Raw genomic sequence first — 16,419 nt, forward strand, 5'->3', positions numbered from 1 at the left:
TGTGTGTGTGTCTGTGTGTGTGTGTGAGGGAACCATCTGCTTACTTCCAGATATTTTCACAACATTTCCTACATGTTGACCAACCATGATGCATGAAGAGTGAAAACTGTAGAGGAGAGACATTAGTTTGGAGAGATTTCAGAGGATGGTACTGCAGCTCCCCCCTCTGTCCTCCCCTCTAACTATGAAGATTCCTGCCCCATACACACACACTGGAACATCTAACACGGTCTGAAAACTGGACGATACGTAAACTGTGATTGGGTAGAAACCGTGCTGGATATCAGAACGCCCATTCAGCCCAATAAAGGCCCTGTCTTGTCTTTGGTTTAAACCTTCAGTTATGTCTCTACATTAAAGTCTGGAGATACAGCACGGCCCCAAAGACGGGTTGGTTTCAGCGATGTTAAGAGACTTCACAAAGATTTCATTCATTCATTCAAGTCTATGGGGACATTTTGTGCCGTTTTTTGCCGATTTCATGAAAACCGCACGGTAAATGTCTAAGAAAAGTCATAGCCCAGCATTCCTGGTCATTCCACACGTTTTGATGTATTCTGGGTGCATGTGTTGGCAATGCACTGTGACTAGTAGCGGGACAAAAATGTGGCGGAATAAGTATGCAGGATAATAGTCATTATAATTAATTCTTAAAATAAGAGGAGAGACTGTTGAAGGATAATCACAGAAGACTGTTTACATGTTTTATGTTTAAATACTATAAAACTGAATAAAACTCAGACCTGGCCAGATTGTCAGAGTCTGCTGCTGGAAGAGGCTGAAGAGGAGGAGGTCTAAGCCATTTTCGTGAATCCTTTTTTTGTCGATAATTAGGCTAACTGCCTATGTGGACGGACAAACTGTTAGTTCTATTCTTTTCGATTCCAACCAACAACTTGAAATGGATTCTGCGTGCTGCAGCTCAACCAGTGTCAGCGCTATGGTGGTGCATTCAAGGGCCGCCGAGTAAAGTTGAGCATTGACCAAGACTTGAAACCTGCTATGCTGCGCATGCACAACTAAAATGATGCATTCTCCCCATTAATTTCATTTTATTTAATTTAGTTACAGTTTGCACATTTACTATTAAAATAATAACTAAAAGGGATATTTTTTGCCACGCCATGGCCTGTGGTAGAAGGGACATCAATGACTGCTAGGGGGGGCACGGCCCTCGAATGCCCCACCATAGCGCAGACACTGATGTCCTGCCTCTTAGACTGTAAACCTAGTTTACCTACGGGTACCAATAAAGTCACCTGAACCTGAACCTGAGTTAGCCCTAGTTGCTGCCCTAGTTGCTGCCCTAGTTGCTGCTAGCCCTAGTTGCTGTTAGCCCTAGTTGCTGTTAGCCCTAGTTGCTGCTAGCCCTAGTTGCTGTTAGCCCTAGTTGCTGCTAGCCCTAGTTGCTGCAAGCTCGCAGTTCTTTTGGTTGAGCAGAAATGCATAAAAAACTCATGTTTTTGTCACTTTTTCAGACTTTCTTGGCGCTTTTTTCACCATTGTTGCCATTTTATTTGGCGTGGTCTCCTTGAGGAGCGAGGAGAGGTGGGACCATGTCAGGTGACTAATGTTGAGGTTCAGCAGGTCTGTGTTCTGTGACGCTGCTGGCTGAACGCCGCGTCTCCTTGCTCTCCTTCGTCTTCCTCGGGTTGGCGTTCAGACTCTTGGAGCGCAGTGTCGGGTACTTTCTGTCCTCCTCTGATGGCTCCTCCCCCTGCTGTTCCCCGCTGGGTGGCGTGGACGCTCCTTCCTCCGCTTCCTGTCTGGGAGACCTGTGGGCGGGTTCGCTGAGGCACGGAGAAGATAAATACTGTGTGACCTTTGCCCTCTCCAGAGGGAAGGACGCCGCTGCCTCTAGACGGGTTTTCACATCGGGTCTGTGTTCGGCGTCACACGGCGAGATCAGGATGTCAACGCTGGACAGAGACCGCGTCCTCTCCGTCCGTCCTCGCACCTCCAGGGTCAAGCCAAACTCCTTCAGGTCCCCTGGAAACAGGAAACTGGTTCATGTTTACATTAAGAACTGAGTCAGTTTTAAGGAGGTTTTAGCATTTAGCATTTCATTTGGCCGAGATATGCAAAAGTTTGTGTTTTTGTAGCTAGCTACACAAATTTGTTCGTACGTAATTTCCACATTTCTAAACAGAGCAAAATTCTTTTGATATCTTTTTGTCAGGTCGGTCTGGAGATGGTATTTACCAAGTTTCGTGCAGATCGGACGCACGGCCTAGGAGGAGTTCCAAAATGTAGGTTTACGATAAAATCACTTTTTTCAAATTTTTTGCTGCTTTCATCCGTTTTCATACCTTGAAAAAAAAGGTTTTTGTCCATTTTTCCTCCTTTTAAACCGTCCTACCTGTTGTGTTTCCAGCCGCTATCTCTGGACTCAGCAGTAGCTTCCTGTCAGTTCCCTCTGGACTCAGTGGTAGCTTCCTGTCGGTTCCCTCTGGACTCGATGCTAGCTTCCTGTCGGTTCCCTCTGGACTCGGTGGTAGCTTCCTGTCGGTTCCCTCTGGACTTGGCGCTAGCTTCCTGTCGGTTCCCTCCACGTCTCCGGCCACGGAGCCGGGGTCGTCATGCTCCAGCTGGTACCGGTAAAGGCTGTAGCCATCGGCGCTGCTGATGCTGCCGTGCCGCAGCAGAGCGGCCGGCTCGTACACCGACGAGCCTCTGGAGCGGACCAGCTCTGCGCGGTCCACGCCGGCCAGTTTCTCCAGAGCCGTCGCCATCCGGCCGGAGAGATCCTCCAACTGAGCCAGACGCAGATCCACCGTCTGCAGAGACGCCTTCATCGAGTGCTCGCGCTCGTTCACTTCCTCCAGACGCATGAACATGTTCTCCACCCTGAAACACACAGAGGAAAAGTTAAGGTACGGACAACAAGGTAGGAGCAACAAGGTAAGGACAACCAGGTAAGGACAACAAGGTAGGGACAACAAGGTAAGGACAAGGTAGGGGCAACAAGGTAAGGACAACAAGGTAGGGACAACCAGGTAAGGACAACAAGGTAGGGACAACCAGGTAAGGACAACAAGGTAAGGACAACAAGGTAGGGACAACAAGGTAGGGACAACAAGGTAAGGACAACCAGGTAAGGACAACAAGGTAGGGACAACAAGGTAAGGACAAGGTAGGAGCAACAAGGTAGGGGTAACAAGGTAGGGACAACAAGCTAGGAGCAACAAGGTAGGGACAACAAGGTAGGGGTAACAAGATAGGAGCAATAAGCTAAGGACAACAAGGTAGGGACAACAAGGTAGGAGCAACAAGCTAAGGACAACAAGGTAGGGACAACAAGGTAGGAGCAATAAGCTAAGGACAACAAGGTAGGGACAACATACTCTCATCTACAGGTTATAGGCATGTTCTCCACTCTGAAACACAGAGGAACAGGTAAGGTAAGGGTGTCAAACTCACCTTCACTAGGGGCCAGACATGTTCATGTGTTATTAACATACTTTTATTTAAGAGAAAAAGTCAAATATGTTGACTGTATTATTGCATGTCTCATATAGCTTTCTCACTTAAAGTTTTGGCCTCATAAGGCCCCAAAACCGTTTCTTAACCATCAGAAAAAGAGCCAAAAACGTTGAAAAAAGTGCCAAAAAAGGCGACAAAATTGTCTTAAAAAAAAGCGCCAAAAACATCAGAAAAAGTGAAAAAAAAATTGGAAAAGGCGCCAAAAACATTGTGAGGTGACACGTTGGGGTAAGGTAAAGGACATTCTCATCTACAGGTTATAGACATGTCGTATGATATTCTACGAAATTACCTAAAAAAAAAAGCATAAAAACACGAAAAACGTTGGAAAAAGGGAAATCGTTTTTTTGAAAAAGCGCCAACTGATAACATGAGCATGTTCTCCACCCTGAAACAAAACGTTTGCAGAACATTTCCCATAATATCCTATGAAATTCCGTCAAAACACAGCGCAAAAAATGGATCAATCATACAGTAAAAACATAACAAAAACTTTGAAAAGAGCGATTAAAAGCGACAAATGTCAGGATCCTGCTGTGACTGACTGCCTTTGTGCCACCCTGGTGGCCATTTTGTATATTGTGTTTTGTGCTTGTTGCTGTTTCCCATGTGCTCTGTGGTCACCTGTCTGTCATGTGTATTTGTCTCCGCCCATCCCCTTATATGGTCTGCACTTCCTGCCTTGTTAGTTTCCCTCCGTTTCTGCTCTCACCTGTTCCCAATAATTGTGTTGTTGGTCTCGTCCAGTCCTCTGTCTTCCTGTTAATGGACCTTTTTCACAGCAGACATGTTGACTTGTCATAGTAGGAAAAGCACAGCTGAGACTGATCACCTTAACGATGGCTCAGGTCCATCTAGTGTCCCCGTGAGATATGTCAGTGAGTCAGCATGAACAACACCAGGACCTCTCCTAAGAGGAACGCAGCCATCATTAATGGTCTGAATACACCTGTGCTGTTCCTACTATGACATGTCAACATGTCTGCTGTGAAAAAGGACTATAGGTCTGTGTATTTCTACACCCCTCTGTTCCTCTGTTCTTTGTTGGTCCGTCTCTCTGTTTGTCCTGTTCGTTTGTAGGTTTGTAGATTTGTAGATTTGTAGATTTGTAGTTGTAAGTTTGTAAGTTGTAGAGTCATAATAAATAAAAAGTCATAATAAAGCGTGCTTATCTGAACTTCAGCCTGGAAGAGTCTCATATTTGGGTCGTCCTGCTGAAACCTGACATAAAGGTGGGGCGGATTTCAGACCAAAACGTGTGCACGAAAACAACAAGTGACCAAAAAACTTTGCAAAAAAGGGAGAAAAAGTAGCTTTGGACGGCTGGCTTTAAATGTATAAACGTTAATATGAATGTATAAGGAATATGTTTGACCTCTCAGATGTGACTCTGATTCTCTCGTTGTTGGACGATTGTTTCTCGTCTTCTTTCTCTCTGAAGTATTCCTCGACACACTGCTCCTCAAACTCATGAAGACTCTTCAGCTCCTCGGCACTCAGAACCAGCTCTGAAACACACAATAACAAACTATATCTCTATATATACTATATATCCTATATACTATATCTCTATATATACTATATATACTATATCTCTATATATACTATATATCCTATATACTATATCTCTATATATACTATATATCCTATATACTATATCTCTATATATACTATAGATACTATGTCTCTATATATACTATATATTCTATATACTATATCTCTATATATACTATATATCCTATATACTATATATATTATATCTAATATCTGAGGAAACATTGATCAGTCAGTGAAGCAGACAGTCTAGGAGTGATGTCTAACCTCAACATTAGTTATAAATGTTATGAAACATTAATGAAAAATAATGAATAAAGATCTTAAGTAGGCACTCTCATAGTCTCCCTATAATATATATATATATATATATATATATATATATATATATATATATATATATATATATAAAATATCTTACGTAGGCGCCTCTCGCGGTCGTTGCCGTCTCCGTCCATCCGGCGCCTGCGGCAGCGGCAACAGATTCTTCGCAGCACGATGAAGATGTGCGGGAAGACGATGAGCGGCGGCGGCAGGATGGGACGGTCGTGGAACGTCATGATCAGCTGATAGCGCTGGAACTTCCACACCTGGTTGGAGATGGACTTCACCTCGAAGAATGTGTTGCTATGGAGATGAAAAATGGAAAACAAATAGTCCAGTGCTGAGTGAGAACGCTGTAACCTGCAGCCCTGAACCGGGCTGTAATGTTACCCTACAGGACTAATGTTCAGCAGCAGTTAGTAACAAGCTGTAATGTTACCCTACAGGACTAATGTTCAGCAGCAGTTAGTAACAAGCTGTAATGTTACCCTACAGGACTAATGTTCAGCAGCAGTTAGAGTCACTAAAAGTTCTGTTGTTGCTGCTGACAGACTCAGATTATTATTCTAAGTGTCTGACATTGAACATTGAACATTATGGGATGGATCCCTACAGAGATAGACCTTTTAGTTAAAGAGTAAGATCCTTTTAGTTTAACATGAAACAGCCCCGAAATCACCATCACCAAACCCACCAGACTCCATGTAAATAATCAGGACTTTTATCATCGTAAAACACACTTCATTTCAAAGTGGACAGAAACTAAATCAAACTACCAAAAGCCGTCTTGGTTCATCTTTCCACTGTTCCAACAATCACCACTCTGGTTTGGTTGAAATAAACCCTTAATTCACCCATTTACATGTGGAAATATCAACCTGATCTCACAGAATTCCGTTAAATAAATACGGCCCCTTAAGTTTAGGAAAAGGTTGTGGGTGGGTTTACAGTTCCGTGACATGCGGGAAGAACGGGACGGAAAAGAAGAAAGCCACTTTAGGAAACTTGACACCCGGGACCTGATCTCCTCTCCTGGGTGAAGTCCTGTGTTTGACCCGCCCATCCCACCAACCAACCTCCTTACGCGGAATTTCGGGCTTACATAGTACTCGCTACCGTAGTCGCTCTTAATGCTACGTCATCTTCTCATTGACTTTACATTGGCATTGTTTTCCGTGATGGCCACATGGATTTTAAAAACATTCCGTGCAAACACGTAATGAGCTGTTAACAATTGGTGATCATTTCACGGAGTTCTGTGCGACCAGGCTGTGAAATATGGTGGCTCTATACACGCTAAAAGTACTGATTATTTACATGGAGTCTGGTGGGTTTGGTGATTACTTTACTTTACTCACTGGACTTTCTGTTAGATATAGACCTTTTAGTTAAAGAGTAAGATCCTTTTACACATCCCCAACCGGCACCGTCAGACACTGCCTACCAAGAGTCTGGGTCTGTCCTGTCAGACACCACCTACCAAGAGCCTGGGTCTGTCCCGTCAGACACCGCCTACCAAGAGCCTGGGTCTGTCCCATTAGACACCCCCTACCAAGAGCCTGGGTCTGTCCCGTCAGACACCGCCTACCAAGAGCCTGGGTCTGTCCCGTCAGCCACCGCCTACCAAGAGTCTGGGTCTGTCCCGTCAGACACCGCCTACCAAGAGCCTGGGTCTGTCCCATCAGACACCGCCTACCAAGAGCCTGGGTCTGTCCCGTCAGACACCGCCTACCAAGAGCCTGGGTCTGTCCCGTCAGACACCGCCTACCAAGAGCCTGGGTCTGTCCCGTCAGACACCGCCTACCAAGAGCCTGGGTCTGTCCCGTCAGACACCGCCTACCAAGAGCCTGGGTCTGGCTGAGGTTTCTTCCTAAAAGGGAGTTTTTCCTCACAACTGTCACACTAAATGCTTGCTCTTGGGGGAATTACTAGAATTGTTGGGTCTTTGTAAATTATAGAGTGTGGTCTAGACCTACTCTATCTGTAAAGTGTCTCGAGATAACTCTTGTTATGATTTGATACTATAAATAAAATTTAATTTAATTTTAGTTTAACATGAAACAGCCCCGAAATCACCATCACCAAACCCACCAGACTCCATGTAAATAATCAGTACTTTTAGCGTGTATAGAGCCAGCATATTTCCACCAGACTCCATGTAAATAATCAGTACTTTTAGCGTGTATAGAGCCAGCATATCTCCACCAGACTCCTATGTAAATAATCAGGACTTTTAGCGTGTATAGAGCCAGCATATCTCCACATGTAAATGGGTGAATTAAGGGTTTATTTCAACCAAACCAGAGTGGTGATTGTTGGAACAGTGGAAAGATGAACCAAGACGGCTTTTGGTAGTTTGATTTAGTTTCTGTCCACTTTGTTTTACGATGATAAAAATACTGATTATTTACATGGAGTCTGGTGGAGTTTAGCAACCGTTAGGGTGAGTTTAGTCAGTTTTCTGAAATGTTTTGTAGATGTGAGGTGGGAGATACTGACTTTGGAGAGGTTTTAGATATTTTTCTTTTTTGGGTAAGTTTGTAGGTTGTTGTTACTGACTTGGTGACAGGTTTCTCTGTGTGTTACTGACTTGAAGACAGCGATGAGCAGGTTGACCAGCAGGATGTTGGCGACCAGCAGGTAGCACGCCATGATGGCGGGCGTGAGCCAGGCGCCGGGGATACACGGAGGAAGCTTCTTCCCATCTTCATCGTACATGTTGTCTCCACACGGAGCTGACACACAAACAACACGCTCAGTATCAGCAGCTGTATTATTATACTATTATTATTATATTATATTATTATTATTATAACCCTGGAGTCTCTTTGGATGAGTGATTAATCAATAATAATATTTGGTTACACTTTACTTGAAGGTATCGACATAATCGTGACATGACACTGTCATAACTATGACATGACACTGTCATGAACGTGTCATAAACATTATAAGCAAGTCATAAACGTTTATGACTTCTGTCATTAAGTGTCATTCGGTTTTGGTCATGACAAGTTGACATTGTTTGGGTTGTCTTGATTATGACTACTTGACATTAATCAAAGTGACATTACCAGAAGCTGTCTTGGTCATGACAAGTTGACATTACATTTCTTTGGAGTGTCCTTATTAAGACAAGTTGACATTAAACAGGATGACATTATGTCAAGTTGTCATGACCAAGACAACTTCTGGTAATGTCACTTTGATTAATGTCAACTTGTCATGACAAAAACCAAATGACACTTAATGACAGAAGTCATGAATGTTTATGACTTGTTTATAATGTTTATGACACGTTCATGACAGTGTCATGTCACGATTGCACTATAAATTGATGCAGAACTATTCACCAGAAAGCAGGAAATGAAGTGTTTTTTTACCTCAGGCCCCCGTTATAATTCACCCCCAATGTTGAAACAACCGGCCTCTCTGATTGGTGGAGAGTAAACCCCCCCCCCAAATATTAAAGTTAAACCTCTGTACTTACGATTGATTTCCATCGCGTAAACTGTCCGTCAACAGTCAGAGAGAAACAGAAGAGAGAGAATAACCAATAATCAATAATCAATAACAGAAACATGAACAGATTGTTCAAGAAAACAAGAAAAAAAACGTTTTTTAAAACAAATTCATTATTTTATTTTATTTTACTTTAAAAGAAACTGTGTAAACTCAGTGTTAATTTGGACAAACAAACATCAGACATCAGGACATCTGTATTTTCAATTCAAACGGGATCAAAAGTCCCACGGTGGATACAGGAAGGGGCGGGACTTATACACAATAAGGGGCGGGACTTACACACAGGACGGGGCGGAGCTTACACACATGAAGAGGCGGGGCCTACACCCATGAAGGGGCGGGATTTACACACAGGAAGGGGCGAGACCAGGGGCGAAGCTAGACTCTCAGTACAGTGGGAGCGGAGCTTCATCGTGGGGCCCATTGCTCCCAAGTCATTTTAATATTATGATGAATGCACGTTATAATGTGTCACTTGTTGAGCCAAGTAAGCCTATATGTCAAATAAAACACAAAGAAAAGACGCATTTTTTGACAAGTTTGTGTTGACGAACAAACAAAGCAGCTGGCCAGTCCAGTAAAAATGTTTCAGCACCACGGACAGCGACAGCTGATGAACAGCAATGGTGCTGAACAGGTCAAGAGCTCTCAATAGGTGCCACACTATATAACTGACATGGCACTGTTTTATATATATATATATATATATATGTTTGATAAGAAGAGCTGGATTATCACAACGTGAGATCATATGCAGTAATTAGCTTCTTTCAGCTAATAATGTGTAATATGTCACTTGGCAAGGGCCCCGTTTTCGTCAAGTGACGCAAGATCGCCGGCGTTTGAGGGGCACGGAGCCCTGGGGCACCCACGCTATCTCCGCTATCTCCGCAACGGGGTGGGACTTACACACAAGAAGGGGGTTTTTTTCACTTTGTTGTCGCTTTTTTCAACTTTTTAGCTATTTTGTTTTCTATTTTTTGTCGCTTATTTGTTAAGTTTTTATGTTAGTATTTTTAAACCTTTTTATTTTGCTTTTTTTGCTTTCTAGTCTCAGGGTCTATGGATTCGGTGAACAATCAAGAAACCAAAGGAAATGAAATGAACCAAAGGAAACAAAGGAAAAAGGAAGTGCCGGGAGTCTTACTATGAACTCTAGTCTTACGGTCTATGGAGTCGGCGAACACCTCTCCGTAGATCATCCAGTATGGCATGTAGAAGATGTTTCTGGCCAGCCGCCAGGTCGGCTCCTCATCAGGGTGAAGGATGGCCTGCCGCGCCACGCCAAAGCTCATCAGCACGACCAGCATGATGACCACGAAGTACAGCATGTCGATCATCTGCATGAAACAGTTCACACTTTAATCACACGGTTACAACTGATGTATAACTGGAGTATAACTGGAGTATCACTGGAGTATAACTGGAGTATCACTGGAGTATAACTGAAGAATAACTGGAGTATAACTGGAGTATAACTGAAGAATAACTGGAGTATGACTGGAGTATGACTGGAGTATAACTGGAGTATAACTGGAGTATAACTGGAGTATCACTGAAGTATATCTGGAGTAAAACTGGAGTATAACTGGAGTATAATGAAGTATAACTGGAGTAAAACTGGAGTATAACTGGAGTATAACTGGAATATAATGAAGTATAACTGGAGTATAACTGGAGTAAAACTGGAGTATAACTGGAGTATAACTGGAGTATAACTGGAGTATAACTGAGTATGACTGGAGTATAACTGGAGTATAACTGGAGTATAACTGGAGTATAACTGGAGTATAACTGGAGTATGACTGGAGTATAACTGAGTATGACTGGAGTATAACTGGAGTATAACTGGAGTATAACTGGAGTATAACTGGAGTATGACTGGAGGAGTATAATTGGAGTATAACTGGAGTATAACTGAGTATGACTGGAGGAGTATAATTGGAGTATAACTGGAGTATAACCGAGTATAACTGGAGTATAACTGGAGTATAACTGAGTATGACTGGAGTATGACTGGAGTATAACTGAGTATGACTGGAGTATGACTGGAGTATAACTGGAGTATAACTGAGTATGACTGGAGTATAACTGGAGTATAACTGAGTATGACTGGAGTATAACTGGAGTATAACTGGAGTATAACTGAGTATGACTGGAGTATGACTGGAGTATGACTGGAGTATGACTGGAGTATTCATTCAAATCTTTATTTAACCAGGATAAAAACTCCTTGAGATTACAAATCTCTTTTACAAGAGTGTCCTGGAAGTGGCAGCAGCGTGGTTTCAAATAAATACAAAGACAATAACAAGTAAAAACATAAACACACTTTCACTCATCATATTCAAACAACAATGTCATCATAAAGAAAATTCTGGGCCCTAAATCAATTTAAAAACAATGACAGACAGACTGCCTTTCTGCAAGACCCTTTAAAAAGCCTTTAAAAGAATAAAAAGAGACCAACTCCTTCAACTGTAGTTCATTCTGAAGCTGAGTCCATGCAGATGCTGCTGCAAAATGAAAAGCCTTTTTACCAAAGTCAGTGCGGGCTTTAGGGACTAGTGATATGTCCCTGCAGACGTCGGGAGGATGTAAGCGTTCAGATAAGGAGGAAGTAGTCCTAATACTGCTTTATAAATAAAAAGATGCCAGTGCATCCAACGCCTGATTGAGAGGGAGAACCACTCGACCCGAGAGTACAGCAAACAGTGATGAGTATGAGATCTGAAGTTTGTGATGAATCTTAAGGATCCATGAAACACCGTGTCCAAAGCATGAAGACACTGGGGGGTTGAATACATGTATAACATGTCACCATAGTCCAAAACAGACAAGAACGTTGCATTTACGAGCTGTTTTTTTGCTTCAAAGGATAAACAGGACTTGATTCTAAAGAAAAAACCTAACTTCAACTTCAGTTTTTTAACCAAAACTTGGACATGCAATGTGAAAGACAGTGATTGCTCAATAATAATGCCCAAGTATTTGTAATGTGACACTTCTTCGATTTCTGTACTTTAGTGAAAGTCATGACTTTAGTTTTTTTTAGAGTTTAGAACCAATTTTAAAGTAGCCGAATCATGTTGCAAGATGTTAAAAGCAGATTGTACATTTGTGATTGCTTGACCTAAAGTGGACCCAGAACACTAGAGAACAGTATCATCAGCATAGTAATGATAGTTTGTATTATTTATATTATTACAGAGGTTGTTTATATAAATGCTAAAAAGAAGCGACCCAAGGATTGAGCCTTGAGGCACCCCTTTAGAAATATTTAGGGAGGCAGAAGTGAAACCATCTACTCACACACATTGTGTTCTCCCTGATAGATAACTGTTGAACCATCCCACTGCTTGTTCTGATAGTCCAATAGAGGTGAGTCTTTCAAGAAGTATTTTATGGTCCACTGTGTCAAACGCTTTTGACAAATCAATAAACAGTGCTGCACAGTAGTGCTGCACAGTGCTGTTCATTGTCTAAGATTTTGACCAGATCATTTACAACTTTTGAAACAGCTGTTATTGTACTATGTTGTTTCCTTAAACCAGATTGGAATTCATTCAGAATATTTTTATTAATTAAATAGTCTTTTAATTGCATGCTGATGACTGATTCCATTAATTTAGCCAATACTAACAATTTAGAAATAGGCCTATAGTTATTTATGTATTTGTATGTGTGTTTGTATGAATGTTTATGTATAACTGGACTATAACTGGAGTATAACTGAGTATGACTGGAGTATAACTAAAGTATAACTGGAGTAAAACCGGCGTATAACTGGCGTGTATTTGGAAGTGTGGGCGTACCATCTTGCCGATCATCATGACGTAGGGGCCCAGGTACTTGTTGACTCCAAAGATGTCAAGCACGCGGATGTACCAGAAGATGATGTCGACGCAGTAGATGACGCGTCCGTAGCCCAGCGACGGCTCACTCTGCAGGCGCAGCAGCAGACCCAGCAGGAAGACGGAGATGGCCGCCAGGTCTGTGATGTTCCAGTAATCCTCCAGCCACACGTTGATCTTCTGCTTCAGTTTCCCCGGCTCCGACATCAGAATCTGTAACCAATCACACCTGGGTTATTTTTTTTGACATTTTTGTTGTCTATTAACCTGAATTATTGTAGAAATTTGTCGCATTTTAGTAGCTTTTCCAATGCTTTTGTCACATTTTTTCACATTTTTGACGCTTTGTTATTGCTTTTTTTTTCAATGTTACATTCAACATTTTTGTTGCTTAATTCTCGAATATTTTCAGCTTTTCTTTCAACTTTTATTTTCCACTTTTGTTGGCAAAAGTTTTTTCAATATCCACAAGGTTTTAGGAAAAGATGAAACGCTGACAAAAGTGGCAAATAAAAGTTGAGTAGTCGAAAAATATGCAACAAAAATGTTGAATGTAACAGGCAATAACAAAGCGTCAAAAATGTCAAACAATGTGACCAAAGAAGTGACAAAAGCATTGGAAAAGCTACTAAAATGCGACAAATTTCTACAATAATTCATGGGAATCGACAACATGAATGTCAATAAAATGACAAAGAAAGAGACTGAAATATTGTAAAAAGGCCTTGAAAATACGTTGACAAAAAAGGCAAAAATATTCGGAAAAAAAGCATCCAAAACAAGGCTGGGTTCAGGTGCGTCTCCGTGGTTACCTGTCGGACTTTCTCCAGACCCAGAGTGATGATGTAAGAGATGACGATCCACTCCTGCAGAGACGGCCATCGCTCCATCTTCACCAGAATGATGTAATTATACAAGGCCAGGTACACCAGGTAGGAGATCTACACACACATACACACACACACACACACACACACACACACACACTTTGATTATCAATCTGTAACTGAACAAGCAACAAAAGCATTAAAAAACATCAAAAAGCAACTGGTGGACTGGTACTATGGACCTTTTTCACAGCAGACATGTTGACTTGTCATAGTAGGAAAAGCACAGCTGAGACTGATCACCTTAACGATGGCTCAGGTCCATCTAGTGTCCCCGTGAGATATTTCAGTGAGTCAGCATGAACAACACCAGGACCTCTCCTAAGAGGAACGCAGCCATCATTAATGGTCTGAATACACCTGTGCTGTTCCTACTATGACATGTCAACATGTCTGCTGTGAAAAAGGACTATTAGGAACTGTTAATCCTAATGATCACCATGGTTACAGTGAGACAGGTTTCTGACATTATATAGACATAGAGATCTTGTAATACAGTGTATAGTTTAGACATATAGATATATAGAGATCTTGGTTTAGGGTTAGGGGGTTAGGTTTCTGACATTAGATAGATATATAGAGAGCTTGCCGTGTTGAACCAGAACTTGGTGAAGGGAGCGTTGTAGAACTCGTAGATCTTCTTCCCGATGGGAGTCCTCCTCTTCTTCTTCTGCTCTTCTTCTTCGTCTCCTTTCTTTGACGTGACGTCCACATTGGAGGCGCCGTCCTGAAACAAACTCCCCATCACTCAAACTGGCCAAATAAACTAACAATCAAGGTACCGACATGAACAATGTCATTAAAACAGTCATAATAGTTCAGGGAAAAAGTGGTGAAAGATTCCTGGAACCTTAATCACTGTAAGAGTAAACTAACACTGAGAGCTTTATGCATTACTTTTAAATATGAATGAACGTCTGTTACATTTATAAAGTTACTTAAAGGTGCAGTAGTTAAGTCTTCTAAAACTCCCTGTCTGTCATATCTGCTGAAACTGACCCTATGTTCTAGTAGAACTACAGGAAGCAGGTCATTAAAATAATCAGCTCCTCTGGCTCCACCTACAGCCTGGAGCCCTGTTCAGATGGACCAATCAGGGCCAGGGGGTGTCTAACTGTTCAGATAGACCAATCAGGGCCAGGGGGGCTGTCTAACTGTTCAGATAGACCAATCAGGGCTGGGGGGGGGGGGTGTCTAACTGTTCAGATAGACCAATCAGGGCCAGTGCGTGATCACAGAAGATTTGTATCATGCGCATGCTCCAACAGTGTTGTTGTCATTCATTAAAATTCCTCATGGGGGAGACAGAAACTACGCACTCAGGGCCCTATTTCAACGGTTTGAGGTCACGGCGTGAAGCGCCTGGTGCAGGTGTGTTTAGGGCGTGTCCTAATCCACTGTTGCTAGTTTGACGGAGGAAAAAGGGTCCGTGAGTCGGGGTCATGGTTCTAAAGGGTTGTTCTTAGTGTCTTCATTAATCAGAGGTGAGTTCTGGGCGTAACATGCAATCAACCAATCAGAGATCATCTCCCATTCCCTTTAAAAGCCAGGCGCGTTTGGACCTTGGAGCATTGCTGTTATGATGGAGGATTAGCACCGTAATATTTGTATTTGTAATCTTCTGCATGTGTGTGTGCTGCTGTGTGTCCCTGTGTGTGTGTGTGTGTGTGTGTGTGTGTGTGTGTGTGCTGCTGTGCGTCCCTGTGTGTGTGTGTGTGCTGCTGTGCGTCCCTGTGTGTGTGTGTGTGTGTGTGTGCTGCTGTGTGTCCCTGTGTGTGTAACAAGCATAGTGTGCGCGTGCTGTGCACGAGCCTAGGAGCATTTTACTAATGCTCTGTTAAAATAACAATGAAATGCTGCGTTATTGACTTTAGACCAGGTTTTTGTTGGTCAATGGTGCCATCACTTCCCACTGCCTCATGATAGCAATACTCCCAGAATGCACCTGAACACACCTCCCTGTAAGACCAGCACGCCCAGAATGTACCTGAACACACCTCCCTGTAAGACCAGCGCGCCCAGAATGCACCTGAACACACCTCCCTGTAAGACCTGCACGCCCAGAATGCACCTGAACACACCTCCCTGTAAGACCAGCACGCCCAGAATGCACCTGAACACACCTCCCTGTAAGACCAGCACGCCCAGAATGAACCTGAACACACCTCCCTGTAAGACCAGCACGCCCAGAATGCACCTGAACACACCTCCCTGTAAGACCAGCACGCCCATGGGCCACAGATGGGTGCAGGTGCATTTACTATTTAAACGACGTGGGCGCTGGACAGGAAACTGACAACTGGACGGTCTTAAACTAGCAAAGAGACTTGGGTCGGGCTTTGTGCTGCTCTGAGCTGGGTGCAGGATAGGAGCCTGTAGCTTGACGTTGAAGATGAACGTGGTTGTTACCTTGCTGGATTTGTTGTCATCATCTTTGGGTTTGCCGTCTTCGTTCTGTTTGGACGAATGGTATGAAGCTTCGTCTCCGAGACGGAAGTCCATGAGGAGAATCAAAGGAGGGAAGACGATCCCTAAAATTACCTGCACACGCAAATATCATTTTAATTTACACCAGTTATTAACATGTGTCTACTGCCACAGAAGAGAACTTCCAAATACCTAAAAATACGCACATAGACACACACACACACACACACACACACACACACACACACACACACACACACACACACACACACACACACACACACACACACACACACACACACAGGACATAGGAACGTTTCTGTCGTTACATGTTGGTGCTTTTCGGTCCATTTTTAATGGCTTGT

The 16,419-nt window shown here is 42.9% G+C and overlaps 1 protein-coding gene across 1 annotated transcript in view; it reads right to left on the reverse strand.

The window, feature by feature from the left end:
- Positions 1–1,505: 1,505 nt before the first annotated feature.
- LOC144513354 (transient receptor potential cation channel subfamily M member 1-like) overlaps positions 1,506–16,419 on the reverse strand; it is a 35,838-nt gene continuing 20,924 nt past the window's right edge. The window contains 11 exon segments of the mRNA XM_078244396.1: positions 1,506–1,989; positions 2,360–2,847; positions 4,859–4,991; positions 5,459–5,664; positions 7,952–8,096; positions 8,852–8,872; positions 10,052–10,226; positions 12,702–12,953; positions 13,553–13,681; positions 14,217–14,354; positions 16,037–16,168. Coding sequence (XP_078100522.1) covers positions 1,568–1,989; positions 2,360–2,847; positions 4,859–4,991; positions 5,459–5,664; positions 7,952–8,096; positions 8,852–8,872; positions 10,052–10,226; positions 12,702–12,953; positions 13,553–13,681; positions 14,217–14,354; positions 16,037–16,168 — 2,241 coding nt within the window. The 3' untranslated portion in view covers positions 1,506–1,567.

This window comes from Sander vitreus, unplaced genomic scaffold, assembly GCF_031162955.1.
Source record: "Sander vitreus isolate 19-12246 unplaced genomic scaffold, sanVit1 ctg232_0, whole genome shotgun sequence".
In the NCBI taxonomy this organism is placed as follows: Eukaryota; Metazoa; Chordata; class Actinopteri; order Perciformes; family Percidae; genus Sander; species Sander vitreus.